Raw genomic sequence first — 19,242 nt, forward strand, 5'->3', positions numbered from 1 at the left:
GGCTAAAATGATCATGAGCTTAAGTAGGATGTGGAAGAACGACATACGCAGCCATAGCTACCTGACACCTTCTCCTCATGCTGATCTCACACTGTTATGGAATACTATGCCACTTCAGGAATTGAAAAATCCGAAAACATTGAGGTCAAATTCGTTGATAGAAATGCACAAACTAGATGTTATATGTTGGCTATGTTTTCTACGCTCTACTAGGTGTGGCTGTCACCAACTACGACTGTAAATGCAATCGGGCACAGCTACACTCAAATGCCCTGCGGATGTGACATCATCAGAAAAACACATCCACGCCTGTCGCAAGTGGGCAGGCTGACTGTTAGCCGATGACACGAGAATGAAGCTGCACGCTTTTCTTTGCCTTTACTTTTGCATTTAATTTGTGTGTATGTGCCAAAGTGGACATTTGAAAATGATTTCTAAAAACAAATCCAAGCAAAACCTTTCGGGTTTGGCCCTGTGCATCTAAACCTGAGAGAGTGAGTGAGCAGCACCTCTCCCGAGTATTAAAGGAACTTGAAAAACAGCCCTGATAATTACACAGCACATTGTTTATAGTAGTACTGATTTACGACTAAGTCTTTCCACATGTGACATGAAGAATAGAATGGTGGATTATTGCTGAGTCAGCGCCAAGTGCACTCTGTGACTGGATCTGGCATGCGTGTTGCAGCTTGTCTCTGACGTGGGTGCGAATGAAACAGCAAGACGACGTGCACGTACAAAGAGGTTTGTTTAATTGTGCACCACTGGAAAATATTATTCTCAAATCAGAAACGGAATTGTGATTTGTGTTTATTTTTTTTTTCTTCCCCAAATGTAATCTTCGATACAGTGCTATTGTCCTTGATTGATTCCAAATTCACCCTGGCAATGCATGCCGCCAAGTACAACAAATGACAGTCAACACTCTAGGCATGTACTGTATGCACCATTTAAAGGGTATTTTCTTGCACAGCATACTGTATCATCCACGGTATACACTTGGGCATAGGCCAGAGTTAATTAGGGCTACAATTAAAAGAGCGCAAGACAGCGTTTGGCGGGCCACCAAGCATGATGCGTTGACTCACAAATGACTTTAATGATTGGAGTCGTTCAAGTCACAGGGTTGCTGATTTGTGCCCAAACAAGTAACACTTCGGGGAAGGGAAAAAGATGCGGTGGGAGGAGCGGGGCACGGTTGACAATCCTTGACAATGCATTTACAGTATTTTGCTTTTGATTTTCTACATTTCAATTTTCTTTTAGTGCGTGAAATATAATCAGGATTACTCACAATTACTTTAACAAAAAAAAAAATATATATATGTATTGACCTTTGATGGTATATTTGTGTTCTATTTATTTATATTAAGGCTACGTGGATACTCAATTTTATGGCTAAATTCAAATTTGTCAGGAAGTTTATTTATTAATTTTTTGGGGAGGATTTAAGAGTTCGAAGTACAACTCCGCCGATGTCCTGATTGAAACAACAGGGCTGCAAACAGAGAGGTTTACATACAAAAGCACATTCAGTGTTGCTTAGTTAGTGTCTATTTTTAAAAAAAATGTTTTTCAGTGACTAGCAAGCTGAATTCCTGCTAAAGAGGAGACCTCAATGGTTTCCGTATGACGAGAAATTAGACCGATGTCAGGCAATCTTGCAGACCATTTCCAAAACCATGGGGCCTCTCAGAAGGTGCAAAAGCATTAATTTTTGTATCTTTGTTTATTCATGTTTTAAATTTATGATCGGAGGAATGTGATTTTGAGCCGCAAACATTTTTTTCCTTGCTTCACCTGTACCACTCGACATGGGAAAGGAGCGTGGGAGAGCTGGAGGGGGATGCGCTATTTCACAACAGATCTGCACCAGCCAAGCCATGCAGTTGGATAGCTCATTTGATGTTAAATTGTTGCACATTTGAAAAGTGACTTGATGAAGGATTGTGTTTATGTGCATGTTTTGACAAATTTTGACAAATGATGCCACCCCCACCCCCATAGAGAAAGCGCTTATTTTCTTATCTCTTCAAAGATCATATTGTCCTGCCTCACCACAAAGCCTCATGCTTTGACTCATAACCACAAATGAATGACTTTGCATTGTTGTCCGATTAGAAAGCATAAAATGTTAAAGCCGTTTAATTTCATCCGAACGATTAACCCTTTGGGGGAAACAGCTGTGAGGAACAATTACGGTAAATCATTAAAAATATAGATATTTTTAAACTTTTTAAAAAAAATAATGGTAATTATATATTATGAAATCATATAGACAAAGGGCATATTTTCTAGTATGCATTTTTCCCCATCAAGGAGGGCTTCTACAGGTTAAATGAAGCTATATCTCAGACTCTGATCTTTATTTAATTCATTAAAGGTGACCATCAAGAGCATCCCATACATTTTTACTGTTTTGCATATTTCTGTTCTTTTAGCCTCATCCAAATTCGTTATGTTATCCGTGAACTAAAGTGATTTTGGCCACAATTCATCATGTTCACTCGCTATATTGACAAACAAGTAACAGGCAAACATTCATCAAAAGTATTTTTGCACCAAATGTGTATTATAAAAACGACATCAGTGATCAGCAGAAGATATTTAGCAAACATGGACTTCCGCTGCCTATCCAAAACCCCCTAAAACGGCGCAGTCATTGTATAAGGAGTGTGATTAAGCATGACACCATTTATCATGTTGGCCAAAGATCAGTCATCAGCATGCACGTGCACTACAGTGCATTACTGGAGCGGAACGTACAGTATTGTAAGCGGAACAGGAAGAGGAAGTTGATTCCTCTTTGGGAAGAGGTGAGTGGGCAGCTGACAGGTAAGGAGTGGCCGGCTGCTGGCGTCACAGCGTGTAGGTGAATAATCCACGCAGGTATTTCCGTTCCAACCGCAGCCCACTCAGGGGCAGGGTAGGTATGGGCGGAGACATCCTACGCACAACAGGATTGATGGGGTGATAAATGCAGCAAGCTTGAAAAGAGCAATTTTACAAGACATTCGGATGCCTTCATTGTGAGGGTTTTTTTCCACTGACAACAACCGTTGTATCCTCGTTCTGTACAAAGCATTATTCTATGTCTAAATACGCTTTGGAGAATTTACGGTTCATGTGGAAAAAAAAATGTCTTTGGAGCGCGTGAACGGACCACGATTCTAACATGATTTACAAAAATGAAAGGTGCTGAAGCCACCATGTGTTTCAAATCACTTTCTTTTGGCTCCCTCTCACATTTGCGCTCCCTAAACGCTCCAGAAAATAATCGAGTGTTTCCCCCCCCCTCAACTTGCTGGAAATGACCTAACGACTGCCAGGAAGAGGAATGTGAAGCATTCCCTGGAGCTGTCCGTGACGTCAGTACGTTGAGGAGGCCCCAGCGCTTCCTCCAGCCTGTATATTCCAAAGTGCACTCCCAACTCCCAACAGCTGGAGTCGACCACTGCCTCGCTCCCACTCCAAAACAAGCCTCAAACATACCACGGCCCCCGCCTATCTGGACTCCATGTGAGTGACTGCGAGGCGCATCTGGGCCTTTGGTGCTGATATGGGGATAACGGGGCAAAAAAAGAAAGAAAAAAAAAAGAAAAATCAGGACTTTACACACAAAAGTCACAGCTGTTGTATCTAAGCCTGAATTTGCACTGAAGGTCAACGTGTCCAATTCTGATTAAATGCCTACATCCAATTTTAGCATTTTCATTTGCATGCAACACATATCCTACACAAACACATGAAGTGCCCCACATGCGCTGACTCCCAAATTGCATATCAATAACTAACAAGCGTCAACACTGGACTGTGAAAACACAGATGTCAACATTAATACACACATACCACAAATCTTAATGTTGATTGAACGCTCTAAATTGTCCCTAGGTATGACTGAGAGCGCAAATGGTCGTTCGTCCATTTGTACCCTGCGGTTGGTTGGCAACCAGTTCAGGGTGTACCCCGCCTGCTGACCGAAATCAGCTGGGATAGGCTCCAGCACACCTGCGACCCACCTGCGACCCTCCTGAGGATATGTGGGTCGGATAAGGTAGGGATGGATGGAAAGCTAATTATTACTTCATGCACCTCAATAGTTATTTCAAATTGTGTCATATCTTGAATTTGTGCATATATCGAAATGGCCCATGGTCGAACAACAGTCCCTGCTCAACACTTCCTGTTCCCCTTTTGTCCGGCATGTTGCTGGGAGTGAACTCTTTTGTTGTGCAATTGCCCTCAAGTGTCTCTCTTTTTTTTTTTTTTTTTTGAACTGCTGCCCAGAAATGAATTTGTCCCGCACAAAAAAAATATCCAAAAGACGGAAATGCAGGGAAGTGGTTTTACTGAACACGCACTTTTCTCTCACGTTGGTGCATGTTCTTCCTCTTATTTTAGCTCACAGAGTGTACTTTCTTCAACTGACACGGTCACCAATTTCAAAAATTACGCATGTACTCGGACGTCAAACGTGTGACTGGCAGTACTATGCTAAAGGTCATGCTCCTGCTAATGCAATGATTTAAAATAAATAAATAAATAAATAAAAACTTAGATAACACACACACACACACACACACACACACACACACACACACACACACACACACACACACACACACAAAAATAGAAGACAGGTTGTGTGCCAGTTTATAGGCAAGCCAAATCTAAGACTTTTAAAGAATTTCTTTTAGAGCCTTATAAAACTAATTTGAGACATTTATTTAGTAAATAGGACCATTAGAGTTGGACAGGAATGGCGCAATATCACAATATTTTACACACAAAGCCCATCCATCCATCCATCCATTTTTCCAAACCGCTTAGCCTCACTAGATAATGACATCAATGTTGGACGAAAAAACACATATCAAATTTAAGAATAAGAGAAATCTTGAATGTAAGTTAAAGTATTATGATGACACTTGCACAGTATCAGCTCTACTTGCTACCCTACACACACTTGAGTGCAATGTGTGTCGGGTAGTGTCCAGAGTAAAGGTTCAGCTTCAGGCTAACGTCGTTACGTTTTGAGTGATTGTTTTTGTCCTTTCTAGCAGTGTATCTTCAAATGCTACCAATGAGTGGTTTCGCCCAGGAACTGCTACTTGAAAACGATACCTTTAAGTAGTCGTTTCATCAAGTTGAAATGCAAACACAAGCCAATTACGTATCATGGACTGGAAAAGTGCACTTTAAATAATGTTGCTGTTGTTCTTGTTTTTAAATGGAGCCCTTTGAGAAGTTGAACCTGTGGCTTAAGTGTTTATTGCTGTGCATGTTACAACCCGTTAAGAGTTTTGATGTATGAGGCTTTTATTTGAATGATTCATTAATTTTCTGCCGGCATAAGTAAATGGTTTGGATTTATTCCATTAGCTCTTTGGCATAAAGCACGTTGGGAGCATTGTCTGTAAACAGATTTGGACATTTTCGTATTGCGACACCTGTAAACGTCCACTACTGCAATAGCATCGGCAATTACATCTGGCCTTAATAGGGAGTCACTAACCTTTTTGAACCCGAGTGCTCCTCCTTGGGAAGAGATTGAAGCCAAGGGTTGATGCCACTTTGATACGCACTTTGGAAATGTGTTCAAATGGCCATGAATAATGCTATTTAATTGGTTGATATTAGCTCTTTCAAAATGATCAAAAATCAGCAAAACCAAAAATGTCTGGTGATTTGTATTTTGTTTTTTTTACAAAATATTTTGTACACATTCAAGATCAGGAGGTTCAAACATTACCCCAAAATAGGAGAACAATCGGCCAATGTTGTGAAGACATTGATCATGTGAATGATTTCTCATAATAATTAGGAAACAGATACAGAAATATCAATATGCAACATTTTATTTTTGGAACTATCCGCCCGTGTTCATATTTTTAAATGATCACTACTACAACGTGCGTGGGAAATCACAATTGCTTCATCACTGGTGAGCTGTTTTGAGAACAGGGCTGAGGCTTGCTCATGTGGCCCTTGGGGGCAACCTGGTGCAAAATGTTTGCAGAAAGCGGTCAGTGGAATAATGGCTAGGAAGAGTCATCTCAGGCAAACTAAATGCTTGGTAAAGTTGATTTGGATTTGTTTATGTATTACTGTTAACTTTTTTTTTTTACGTTGAATTTGGGCGTCTGCCCATGTGCGTTGTTTCACACATTTGTCAATGATATGTACTTGAAATGTACATGGAAATACCAACCACTCGCCCCTCCCCACCCAAAAAAAAGAAAAAAAAATCTGATATTGTCTATGCATTAAATTAAAACTGGCATGCTGTAGATATCCAGCCGGAGAGTCCTTTTATGGGTGAGGCTCTTATTTTAATGACTTGTTTATTTCTATGCTGGCACGAGTGAACTGTTTTGATGCATTTTGTGTAACCTCCTCTTGCACTTGGGAAACAACAACAACCGGCCCTTGTCCTTAACCTAATTGGAATGGAACTCTGTTTATAAATGTCTAATTTAAGGATGCAAATAGGCAATTAATACAGTAAGGCCAGTGGTGGACTCGGCATTTACTTTATAAAAGGGGTCTCAAACTCCGGTCCTAGAGGGCCGCTTTCTTGCTTGTTTTCCGTCTCTCCCTGCCGCAACATACCTGATTCAAATGATGAGCTCATCAGCAAGCTCTGCAGGGGACTGATAACGGCCCAGAAGACCGGGGTTTGAGATCCCCCTGCTTTATATGAATACAGTTCATGCTCTCCTCTCACCATGGTGGGTGTATGTGGATGATGTCGGCGGGCGTCGGGCTGAGCTGCACTGCAGTCTCCCTGCAGAGTAACACCAGCACATGGGGGTTGGCGGGACCGAGCGGTGGGTGGTGCTGGCAGCGCACCAGTTGCGCGCCGCACTCCTCCTGAACCTCCAGCACCTCCAGCACCAGCATGCCGGGCCTATCCGCTGGAGAGCGGAGCAACAACAACACAGATGGTGAGTGTGTGTGCGCCCTTGTGTGCTGGCGGTCAACTCTCTGAAGGACTCATTAGTGTTAGTTGCGCACTTTTAGATTCTATCATTCACTGTCGTGAACAGAGCGGCTGTCATTGTGACGAGCAGATCCATAACATAGTATTTTAGAGCCCACTGTGACTGACTTGTTTGTTTGTCGACAGAGATAATACAGGAGAGCCAAAAAAAAAAAAAAAGCCTCCAAGCGGCCGAATCAAAAAGAAAGCGACTTGGCTCGGTGCGCGCACTTTGGGGTGTAAAGTTGATTGCGCTGGATTGTGAAATGGCAGCCAGTCAACTTGAACACAATACAGCTTTGTGAGTTTTAATGATTCCCTGAGCGTGGCCTAAGGGGGTATTTTAGTGTGATACGTTGAAACAATATCAAAGAGTCCACAAGAGAGCTATTATTATTGCATTTTTCAATGTGCATTTGTCAAAACACGGGCTGCATTTCTGCTCTGTGTACTAAATCCTACATGGTGAACACATCAGTATAATCTAACCCCCAGTGAGTCGTAACCAAAGATTTGGGTCAGGAGGAAGCAAAAGCTGCAGAAAATTTTAACCAAGGTACTTCATTTAAATATTGCCAGGCTTAAATAAAGGGTTTACAACAACAGGCAGGATTGATACTGTCCATGACATGTTCATTGAATATGTTGAGTGTTGTGGTGTTAGTTTGCAACAGTGTCAGGCCGCACAGCCTCACATTTAAAGGGGCTCCTTATATATTGACACTCATATGTAGATAGCACAATCAAAATATTAGAAACAGCTTTGAGTACGGCACAGGGTCAGTATCAAGGATGGTAAACTGCGTTAAATCTCATGAGATGAGGCCTATGCACCTGATGTGTTACATTAATCGAAGCTACCAAATGCCCCATTTTTTTCCATGATCAACTGTCAACTTTGTGCTAGCGACTCTTTGTAGACCGCAAGAGGTAATAAGGAACACCGCGGAAAGGAAAACAAGAAGTTGGCAGACAGTTTCCTGTCAGTAACCTATAGTGAGTTCAGGGTTCAAGCATACTTCCACTTCCACAATGTTGTCTCTATAAACACTCACCTATCATCAAACAAACAAACAAACATCCCATATTTTACAATGTCACATTAAGTGTCAAAATAATTGCAGTGTTAATTCACAATCGACTCGTGCCCATTCAAGCTTTGGATATAGTATCAAAGGCTGGATAATGGCTGCGTGTAAATGACGAGTCAAAAGTCAGGATGAAAATGTAAAGGTAAACACCAGGAACGCACTTCTTCCCATGCTATTGTGTTGAAAGCTTCGTTCTTCTCCAACCGTGTTTCCCGTAAGCGACTTGCTTTTTCTCTGTCATTACTGTTCAATACAAAATTGACCAGCAGAGAATTGGAGGTGGGAGATTTGAATTTGAACCGCTAATCTCCTAGCTTTCAGAAGTCGCATCACAGGCGTAAAGAAGTTAAACACCAAAGACTTACTTCCCAAGCGGTTGTGTTGAAAGTAATATCTGTTGGCCAACAGTTTCCCCTCCACCCTCATTGCTATTCTGTACGGGTGCTATCAATCGAGAAAGGGGGACTGAAGTTGCAAATTTCCTGTAGTATTTTGTATTTTCCTGTCGTGTCAAGAAGCAAAAAAGAGGAGGGATGACGGCTATGTGAAAAAGACGTGAAAATCTAGTAAGGGGCTGTCAACTTTAACACCAGACATTCACTTCTCCCACACTGTGTTGAAAGCAAATGTCGCGGTCATAAAATTTTTGCTCATTATAAAAGTAGTGTATGTTCCATGTTGCTGTTCTGCGTGAAAGGCACTGACAGAAACAGGGAGGTTGAGGTTGAGCCAAACATTTCCTAACTTTCGGAGGAAGTATCGGAAGCAGAAATGGAGGCCGTGTGTGAAAGGGAATACTCTCTTCTCCCACGCCACCGATGTCATGCATGTAATGATCTGATTTGCAGAATGCCATTATCACTGTGTGAAACTGCACATAGCTGCCGCAGTATCAAGTAATTGCTGGATTCTGTGTAAAAGTAAAGGTGGCCTATTGTAACTCATTACACATCTACAGTGGTGTTTCCGCCATTCCAAATTTGCTCAAACTCAAGAGTAAAAGGCTCAAGTGTGAAAGGGGCTCTGGGCACCTTTTGTTTCTGTCCAGTTGTCTGAGGTGGAGCGGTACCTCCAGAAGCTCACAGCTGATCTCTGCCTGCAGTGAAGTCGATTTAGCCTCTCTGCAAGACCGCCGCTGTTCAACACGCACACAAACACACATAGATGGTGAAATGTGATAGGCATATGTGCCATATTTTGCAGTTCAAGAAAATTCTCAGTAAGCCGACAAACCACCACAGATGAAGATGATCTTCACGATGCTGATGACCTTTAGACAGGTGGGGTTTTTTTCAGCAAAATGTGGAAACATCACCTTCATGTGTCCCTGATGTTTTTAAGTACCACACTTGCTTTCTTTCTTTCTTTCCACATTTTATGAAGTCATATCTTCAAAAAAATAAACGCAATGGAATGAATGAATGGATCTGGAAAGTGCTGTTGACGCAGAGCTATTCAAGTACAAATACGCTGCCTCACTGACAATGCCCGTGGAATTTGATTACAGCCCACCTGCCAGTGTGAATGTGCAGCAATTCTCCCATCCCTGAAAATATATTTTTATAATCTTCCGTCTCACCTTTGAAACTTCCTTTTCTTTTTGGCCGAATCTTCAGGGGTTTTCAACTGCCCGTCAAATGTCTTCTTCGGCGTCTGTAGCATGGCATGAGCATATCGGACCCAATTGCTGACAGACCTTTTGTTGCTATCGCCGCTGCCACCTTGAAGGCTCTCGCCATCCAGTATGCTTGTGGTCAATATTTCACAGTCGGTCTCTCCATCGGACGCATAGCCCGAGATGTCCAACTGCGATATGCATGGGGAAAAATAAGAATTACATATCAAACTCGTTTACTGTGTAAATGAGCTGTTGTAAGAAGTAAACATAAGTGCCCAACTAGATACCGTAGCTGCTTAAATCAACTACTATAGGGAAACACACGAACATTCAGACCCAATTTGTTGTCTAAAACAGCTATTCGTTACTGTAGCAAAAACAGTCAGACCCAACTGGTAAGATGAGTAACTGGGTTGGGATAACAAGGGAAACAATTACCGTAAATATATTGAGCAGAGTAGCTTGCTGCGGCTGCCTAAATAGGTTGCTGTAGACGAACTCAGAGTAATCATTGAGACCCAGTAAGTAAACTGCTTAAATGGGCTGATGTTAGAAGGAAAACAATGGAAACTTATTTGACCCGATTATAACTAAAGAGGTTGCTGTCGATAGACAAAAACTAAACATTCAGACCCAATTAGTAGACACAAGTAGTTATATCCCCAAATGTGTGCAGTAAGATGTGCAACACAATTAGTAACTTGCTTGAATGGGTTGGTGTAAAAGTGTAACCCAGTAAACAGTCAAACCCAATGACTGAAATGAGACGATTAAATGGGCTAATGTATGAAGGGAAACAAACATTCAGCCCCAACTGGTTGTCTTCCAAAATCGACAGTTACTTGAATGAATGGGCTACTGAAAGAAGGGAAGCAAAACAAAAATTCAAAACCAAACTAGTAAGCTGATTACGGTAAATTGACTGCTATGACAAAGGGGGAAAAACTTTGTGTACAACTACTTAATGCCTAAATGGGCTGCAGCAAGAGAGGGAGCAAAATAAACATTCTGTTCTCAATTAGTTAGCGATTTTATTGTGATAAGGGGAACAAACGTGCAAGCCCAACTAGTTAGCCGGCTAAACGGAGGAAAAGCAAATAATATACAGGTAGACCTAACCAAATGGCGACCCAAAAAGTTAACTTTATTGATAATTGAGCATTATTTTTTTCCAGTTTTATCGCTCAAGGATTTCTATTTTCATGCTTGTGCCTATTTGTACGTACACTACATCCATTTTTAAATCCAATACAGTACTGTAATGTGAAATATGCGCTGTAAGGTTATGGCATGCTGCATCATTCCCAAGCCATTTTTTTCTTTTGCTTTTCTTTCTTTCTTTTTTTTTTTTTTTTGCTGCGTCATGACTCATTGCAACTGATGCAATCAGATCTCATGGAAAAATCCACATGAAACCTGAACTCCTGTCATGTGTAGACAAGACCAGCATACCAAGCTCTCCCATTTGAATCAACTTGACCCTGCCGGGCCGGGCGCCAGGCGACGTCACGCCATAGCTACAGCCACAGAGCAAGAGAGTGAGGGAGAGCGAAGGCGAGAGCGAGAGCGAGAGAGAGGAACACTGTGTTCCTGGCCCTGATTCAAAAATGCCTTTTAACCCAACGCTGAAAGCATTCTGAGTACACCGTGTGAGCGTCCGCGAGCAGCTTCTCCTGAACAAACGGTAGTAAAAAAAAAAAAAAAAAAAACAGCCAGCCATTTGGGGCGGACGTTAGTGAACCTTAAGAGTGGCCGACTTAAGGGGTATGGAGTGAGCGAGTGAGCTTCATCTGGGAAGCAGTCCTTGAAACAAAACACCACCCTCGCAGCTCCTCCTGCGTACTTCCAGCGCAAGTACAACACCACAAATCTGGCAGGCTTTGCTTCAGTGAGTCAGATGCGCATTTATCTGGAGTCATAAACTTTTGGGACCTGGACCTGGCCGTCAGGATCCCGTTAGATCCGGTTTGATTTAGGATTGATTGGATGAGTCCGTGTGAGCTTTCCAGTAAGGACTGGAATTATATGTGAGGCAAACAGCTGTGTTGTGCTGTCTTCTTGGAATTCACAAAGCTAGACAATGAAAAGCAAAACATGGGGGTTCAAAGCATCATCGTGAGATCGGCACGTCTTGTGACGGTTCAGAAATGTGAGCGTCTAAAAGGTAAAAAAGTGATTCATATGTGGCATGAGAAGGCCAAGGATGACAGAAAAGAGCAAAAGTATGATGGCAACCATAGAAGTGGAAATAGACGATACGGTGATAAACGGTGCGAATTTTCAATGCCATAATAAATACTTTGTGATGTCTAACATCCACAAGTCAATAGCAAAACAAAAACAATATCAAGTGGTAAAAAGTCAACATTTTACTGTCCAAAAGGGCCGCTGTGTGTGTGTGTGTGTGTGTGTGTGTGTGTGTGTGTGTGAGGGGGGGTGGGGGGTCTAAGCGTTCAGATCCAACTAGTAAGATGTTTCTCTGAGTTCTGTTAGAAGGATTCAAATAATGAACACAGATGCTTTTAGATTAAGAAAACTATCGAAACATTCAGAGCCGACTAGTTAGATGCTTCAATGGGTTGCTGTTGGAGGAGAACCGGAGTGTTCACATTCAGACCCACAGATCCGCCAAAATGAGCTCCTCAGATCAAGGAAACAAAGTAAACAATCCAGTCTTCCAAGTTGATTGCCTATATGGGCTCCCACATGAGAGAAAACAGGGTGCAGTGAGTGGCAACAAACTCAATATTCAAACAGTCCCAGTTCAATGCAAAAGCAGATTGATGTCAGAAGGGAAGGAGATGAAAAACATTCAGACCCAACTAGTTAGCTGCTTACATGGGCTGCTGTGAGAATAGGAACAGATAAACATCCAGCCTCAGATTATTAACTGCCACAATTGGGAACTGCGATCATGGAAACAATCGTAAACATCAGACCCCACTAGCGAGATGCAGAAATGGGCTGTACAAGGAAAGGAAACAGAGAGTAAGCCTTCTGACCCTAACTGATGACCTGAAAAAATGGGCTGCCTGCAAAAATTGTGTGGCTAACCAGGCGCTGATTAAATCCAGCAATTCTTAAAACTTGCCAGTAGGTGACTGGCGTGTTTTGCAAAGACCTGCTACATTTCCTTTTCATCTGTCAGGTGCTTTATTTTCATTTTAATTTACAGTCGTCATGTGCGCAAGATAGTTAGGTAGGTAAAAAAAAAAAAAAAAAAAAGGTTACTTTAGGTTGATGTTATTTTTTTAGACATTGATTGTTTGAGCCTGGAACAAATGGATTATTCCATCCATCCATTTTCCGATCCGCTTTATCCCCACAAGGGTCGCTGGAGCCTATCCCAGCTGTCTTTGGGTAGTAGGCGGGGGACACCCTGAACCGGGTGTCAGCCAATCGCAGGGCACACAGTGACAAACAACCGTCCGCGCTCACACTCACACCTAAAGACGATTTAGAGTGCTCAATCAGCCTGCCATGCATGTTTTTGGAATGTGGGAGGAAACCGGAGTACCCAGAGAAAACCCATGCAGGCCCCGGGAGAACATGCAAACTCCACACAGGAAGGCCGGAGCCAGGATCAAACCCACGACCTCTGTACTGCGATGTCAACGCACTAACCACGGGGCCGCCCAAATTGATTATTTCCCAAGGAAAATGTATTTTCAGTTTAGAACAATCAACGTCATAGGAGAATTGTGTTTGACTTTGGAGGTTCGACTGTATAGACCAGGGGTGGGCAAACTTTTTGGCTCGGGGGCCACATTGATTTCTAAATTTGACAGGTGGGCTGGGTCAGCACAACATACAGTACATATAAAAAAAACTGTGTATGTTGACAGTCCATACCAAACATCAACAGAACAAAAGCATTAAAGTATTCCCATACTTTTTTTTAATGAGAACAGTGAAACAACTATGGTATACGGTATGTCCTGTATGAACGTCAAAGTATGTTAACAACATACATGTGGCAACACAAGCAACAAAGTGCAACAATATATTGCCCAAAAACTGCAGCACACAGTACAGGTATATGACAAAATACAACAAAGTTAGGATTATTTGCTACAAAATGAGACGTGTAAGAGACCTGGTGGCTTTTCTTTCCACTCACTCATTGTCTCTGACTTGACCTCCCCATGATCACCACACATGACAGCGTTGCTCAGCTGATGTCACGCAACGAACTTTTGAAGCCAGCCACGGGACGCTTCGAAGTCTTCAATGCTCATAGTTAGCGCTCTGGAACTCGCTTCCTCTCTTATTAGCAGTCCAGTTTGCATAAGGTTTTTAGCACTATAACAGTCAAACCATTCCAGGAAACGTTTATTTACTCGACTGTCCGTCAAGCCGCAAGCAATTCACTCTGAGCATGGAAATAGCCAGAATCGGACTGAGCAAGAATCGCTTCCTCGTTTTTCAAAGTCTCGTAGATTTGAGTCTTTCAGACTCCAAGCGTCTCCTGAATGTTTCGTACTTTGTAACCTGCTTCGTTTAATCCGATACATTTCACTTTCTCTTCCGCGGCCATTACTGTTCCTCTTCGTTTGGATTCCATGACCTACAGGACGTAAATATTTTCGCAATTCCAGTAAAACTAACTGCAATAAAGAGTCACTTGCATGTCGCTGTTTTGGATCCAATGATAGAAAATAGCGGCGCGGACACACTTATTCCGTCGTATCGAGCGGGAGTTGCTTGAGTTGGCGCTACTGCGGGCTTCCGTATCGTCTCCCCTTCCCTCCTCGTGCTCTGCAACTTCAAGTAACTGCGCCACCTGACGTTGAAATGACTGTCATTAAAAGCCCAAATGAAATGAATGCAATCATTTACATCGAACCTTAATTGTGTACCAACCTTCGGCGGGCCGGATTAAAAAGACCAATGGGCCGGATCCGGCCCGCGGGCCGTATTTTGCCCACCTCTGGTATAGACAATCTAAATATTTTCATCACGTGTGTTACTCTTTCTTTCCCATTCTGTTTGTTTTTAAAATTGTATATAGTGGAGTATGAATATGCGTACACACTTTCGCCGCACTTCCTTTGCTAATGTTTAAAGTAATGGGGTGGGCTGACAGGGGCCTACAAATAAAAAAAGAGTCTTATGTGGAGCAGTATATTCATGAAAGCTATTTCTACTTTCTTGAAGTTCTGTAACCACACATCTCCAGATAGCATGATCTTGAATTTCACTTGACACCAGAGAGCTGATGGCAGCAAAAATTAAGTGTGACAAGAGGAAGTAGCTGGCTCTGTGGGAGGGATGCTAATCTGTCGATGCGTTTCCTTTCAACAAACTCGAGAACTTCCTCACAAGATTCTCCTTTAGTCTTAACAATTGTCCCGTTCGCCAGAAGAGCTTGTCCGTTATTTCTGGGGACCTAACGAGGAAGACGAAAACAGAGAAGGGTGGAAGCAACGCCACCAACGCAGAATTGATAGCAAGGAGCCTTCACGGTGCAAAGTCAAACAATAACCACCAAACATCACTAATTTGTCCCAATCTGGCACACCAATTACCTGAAACAACAAAAACAGCATGTGCGGTTGTGAGCTGGTTCACGGCACTCCCTGCACATTCCCTCCATGCCAGTCCAGCCTTTCACAAACACTGCACCTGAGAACAAGCAAAGCCTCCAGCACTGAGGCTTGACACCACCGACGTATACAGCGCATATAGATAGTAAACAGCCCTGCCCTGTGATGAAGAAGAGGTTATCATGCTACTGGTAACATGAAAAATTCAAATGCAAAATGGACTGATAGGTTGCGAAAAGCCGGTATTCAATATTCAGACCCAACTAAAAGGCTGTTGTCAGACGGGAATAAGATATAGATAATAAATGTTCAGACCTAACTAGTAAAGTCATAATGCAGAGCAATATTCACAACTTGTGAAATTTCAGCTCAGTGAGCACTGAAAAAAATTCACTTCACGTGTTTTGATTTTTAGTTAGTTAGCTGCCTAAATGGGTCGTCTTAAGCATGGACATACAGTATTGTATATTGATAACATTCAGACCATACAAGTTGTCTGGTGAAATGGACTGTTGCAATAACGACAAGATAAACATTCACAGGCAAATAGTTATATGCATAAATGAGCAAGGCGGCACAGTGGTCAACTGGTTAGAACGTCTGCCTCGCAGTGCATAGGTTCGACTCCAGGCCCCAGCCTTCCAATGTGGAGTTTGCATGTTCTCTCCATGCCTGTGTGGGTTTTCTCCGGGTTCTACGGTTTCCTCCCACGTTCCAAAATCATGCATGGTAGCACTCTATAGTGTCCCTAGTTGTGATCGTGAACGTGAATGGTTGCTCTTCTCTGTGTGCCCTGCAATTGGCTGGCAACCAGTTCAGGGTGTATCCCCCGCCTACGGGCGGAAGACAGCTGGGATAGGCTCCAGCACGCCCACTCGGATAATGGATGGATGGATAAACGGTCTATTCGAGTCAGGAGATCAAATACTCAACATTCAGTACCTGCTCGTTAGCAGCTAAAATGGACAGCTGTGATAACATAAACATTCAACCCAACTAGCGAGCATTACAGATGAGCTGCTGTCACAAGGGTACCAGATAGTTAAATATTCTGACCCAACTATCTGTCTCCATAAATAATAGAGCTGGTATTTCACTGTCTTATACCTACTGGCCATGTATCACAATCATTGGGGTGAAAAAAAACACTGTGATTTAAATATGTCATCAACAGCACAGCTGGACTCCTTCATTGACTCCAAAAAAAAACTATTTTCTTCACCCTAGAAGCATTCACCAAGCAGGATAAATAGCTGCAGCAGATAAGCGCCGGCCAGGGTTTTATTGCAACTTCAGCTTGTGAACTTTGACAGTCTGGAACATGAACCAGAAGGTTCTAGAAAAGTGCACAGCAGGCAGGCGAGGGTTTGATCCTATTGAAGGCATGCGTGGAACATGCCATCTAGTGGAAAAATACTCAATACATATATTAAAAATAAATCACTGTTCTACTATCATCAACAAAAATCACACCTGTTTTAAAAAATATATAAATCTAAAATAATCTTATGATACATAAATACTTTACAGAACACGGGACACGCATCAAGACTCTGTAGGAAAGACTTGACTTGCGACCTTAAGAAGGTGGACAGCACCATCTATTGTTCATACATAGCAATGACGTGGATATATAGACCTGCTGCTGTCAGCATTCAAATCTAACTAGTTACCTGCATAAATAGGTTGACGCCAGAAGGGAAACGACGTAGACATTCGGACTCAACTATTCAGCTAGAAAAATGGGATACCGTAGCATTGGAAATGTTACAAGATGGGTTCAACCTAAAAAATGTAACATGCTGTAAGACTTTAGCTAGTGAGCATGTTAAAGGTTGACACTGTGTGTCTACCTTTGTTCTTTAGATTTTATGTGTTTTGTGACATCCCCAAAATTATTTACCAGTGTGATAACCACGGAGAAAGAAATGTAACTTCTGTCTGCTCGGTACAATATCAGGTACAACATCGAATGCCACAACATGTCTCTGCTGACACGTTGTTCCTGTTTGTTAGGCACATAGTAGGTGAGTAGTTTTACTTTAATTTAATTTGACGTGCAAATGGTTCACTCACATCCGTAGGCTCAGCTCGGAGGGCTTCGATTTCTTCATTGCACGGCAGCGAATCGCAGTCTGAGATTTGCTGGCCCGTATCTTTTTCTACATCCTGCTCAGACCCGTCTGTTTCTATGACTGCCATGTCATCTGCAGCAGTCAGATTGAAAACAACAACAACAATATATACATATATTTTTTTAATTGTTGTTGGGAGACTTATGCCCAATGTACCTTCATCAGCGCAAAGAGTGCGAAGTGCTTTGGGGCATGACTGAGAGTGAGCCGGCCATCTCTTTTTGACCACAGGCTGGTGATGCCATTGCTCCTGGATTTCATTGTTGTCTGACTGTCCGCTGTCGCTGGAAGAGCTCCATGCAATGTCTACTGGGTCCTCACTGCTGTGGGCTGTGGTGGGGGAGGTGGATAATTTACAAGTTTGCATGTTCATGCTTCCGCTGGTTTTCGGCAGTTACTCAGCTTATTCCCACAAACTAACAGCATGCACATTAGGTTGGGTAGCTGGCAAGGAGTCCACATTTATGCCACCTCTTTGGATAGATGGAAGGAAGGAAAAAAAGGAATGAAAGAAGGATGGATGCAAAAAGGAGAAAGCAAGCGCAGAATGATGGAAGGGCTCATTACCACGATTCGGTACTCGAAGGGTCAACAAACACCCGCGCACCCAAACACATTGTTGAATTAACGTAAAGTACCAACTTTTTTTCACTATAATGTACCTGAAACTGACAGTTTTCTTTCTGGGGTCTTCACATCCTGCAACAAAGCACCAAATGTCATCTCTAAGCGTATTAATGGGGTGATTAAAAATAATTTTTTACCACCTTTCTGAGCGTAGAGTCCAAAAAACTCTCTCCACATTTCTCCCAGCTCCTGGCTGAGAAGGATGACGAAAGTGCGGATGTTTTTTTGTCTCCTCTCACACCGCAGTCAATATTATCCGGGAAGAAGACGCAATTCACATCCTTGTACCACTTTTTACGCTACAGAAACACACACAAAAGGGCAAAGAAAAAGCACATGGATTCATTAACATACGATTCTGGGACTTTAAAATATCAGCTGTGAGAGCTCAGACGAAGTAGAAAAGCTAAAAGCCCTGCCGACTAAGTACTCAGTACAACTAGCTGATTAGCAACTGCAGCGATCTAGTTTCTTACCTTTCTCGAAGACATGTTTTGTCAATGAAGTTTCGCCCGCGCCAGAGGCTACTTTGCACAGATTTTGACACCGCATCTTGCTAACTGAGAATGTGAAATTAACTTACAGCCCTGCATTTTTTGGGACTTGTAATCGAATGTAGAAAATGATACTACTGAGCTGCTCGATTCACGTCGACAACTGGGTTGCGTTCGATTAAAGTACCGGCGTGCCCCGATTTTATGGAAAAAACTTGCCTGAAATTACAGCGGAGTCAACATGGCACCTTGTAGTAATTGTCGCCTGTAGTTTCTTCAGAGCCACCCTATCAAGTCTTGACGAAAAGACTACAACTGTGGTGCGTTTGATTCTGTCACCAGCGTGCCCCGATAAGAACTTTACGCTTTCAATGAAATGCGGCAAGGGATTCCCAAACTTTTTTTAACTTCTTGGTTTCTGATTATTACGAGAGGCTACCGGTTTGCTCCACACTTGAGTTATCTCGTAACAAATTTCCTCAAATTCCCTTCATGATTTCGTAATAATTTATGATATTCATCAATGTAAAGACTGATGTAAATGATTTCTGTAAGGTAGGAATCCTTCGCCCCGCTTCTAGGAAATCACAATATCATATCAGCTCTATATATGCGTATTTAACATTTGTCCCAAGCAACATAGAAAACATTTTAGCAAGTCCGGGTTCAAGTCATGTCATCAGCCTGTGCTGTAGATCGCTGGGCACAAAGGAAGGTTGCTCAACTGTTTTCCAGTTTGGTCCAGTGAC

General features: G+C 42.4%; 1 protein-coding gene and 1 long non-coding RNA gene across 4 annotated transcripts in view; one reads left to right on the plus strand and one right to left on the minus strand.

Annotated features, from left to right (window-relative positions):
- The window catches only part of spidr (scaffold protein involved in DNA repair), a 46,806-nt gene extending 27,932 nt beyond the window's left edge, over window positions 1-18,874 (minus strand). For 2 of the 3 annotated variants that reach the window (XR_002169315.1, XM_019878926.1), the window contains exons 1-8: window positions 18,476-18,874; window positions 18,140-18,298; window positions 18,035-18,071; window positions 17,529-17,702; window positions 17,314-17,444; window positions 9,653-9,879; window positions 9,105-9,208; window positions 6,728-6,917 (exon numbers count right to left, since the gene is read on the minus strand). Coding sequence is in view for 2 of the 3 variants with exons in the window: in XM_019878926.1 (XP_019734485.1) it covers window positions 6,728-6,917; window positions 9,105-9,208; window positions 9,653-9,879; window positions 17,314-17,444; window positions 17,529-17,702; window positions 18,035-18,071; window positions 18,140-18,298; window positions 18,476-18,490 (1,037 nt within the window). In the remaining variant the exon portion in view is untranslated. The remainder of the gene's footprint in view (window positions 1-6,727; window positions 6,918-9,104; window positions 9,209-9,652; window positions 9,880-17,313; window positions 17,445-17,528; window positions 17,703-18,034; window positions 18,072-18,139; window positions 18,299-18,475) is intronic. The other variant, XM_019878925.1, reaches the window with a different exon arrangement.
- Window positions 2,959-16,379, plus strand: LOC109521231 (uncharacterized). The gene is made up of 2 exons (XR_002169316.1): window positions 2,959-3,891; window positions 15,990-16,379. It is a non-coding gene; the product is annotated as an uncharacterized LOC109521231 (long non-coding RNA).
- Window positions 18,875-19,242: the final 368 nt, after the last annotated feature.

The sequence above is a fragment of the Hippocampus comes genome, unplaced genomic scaffold (assembly GCF_001891065.2).
Source record: "Hippocampus comes isolate QL1 unplaced genomic scaffold, H_comes_QL1_v1.1 scaffold85, whole genome shotgun sequence".
NCBI classification, from domain to species: Eukaryota; Metazoa; Chordata; class Actinopteri; order Syngnathiformes; family Syngnathidae; genus Hippocampus; species Hippocampus comes.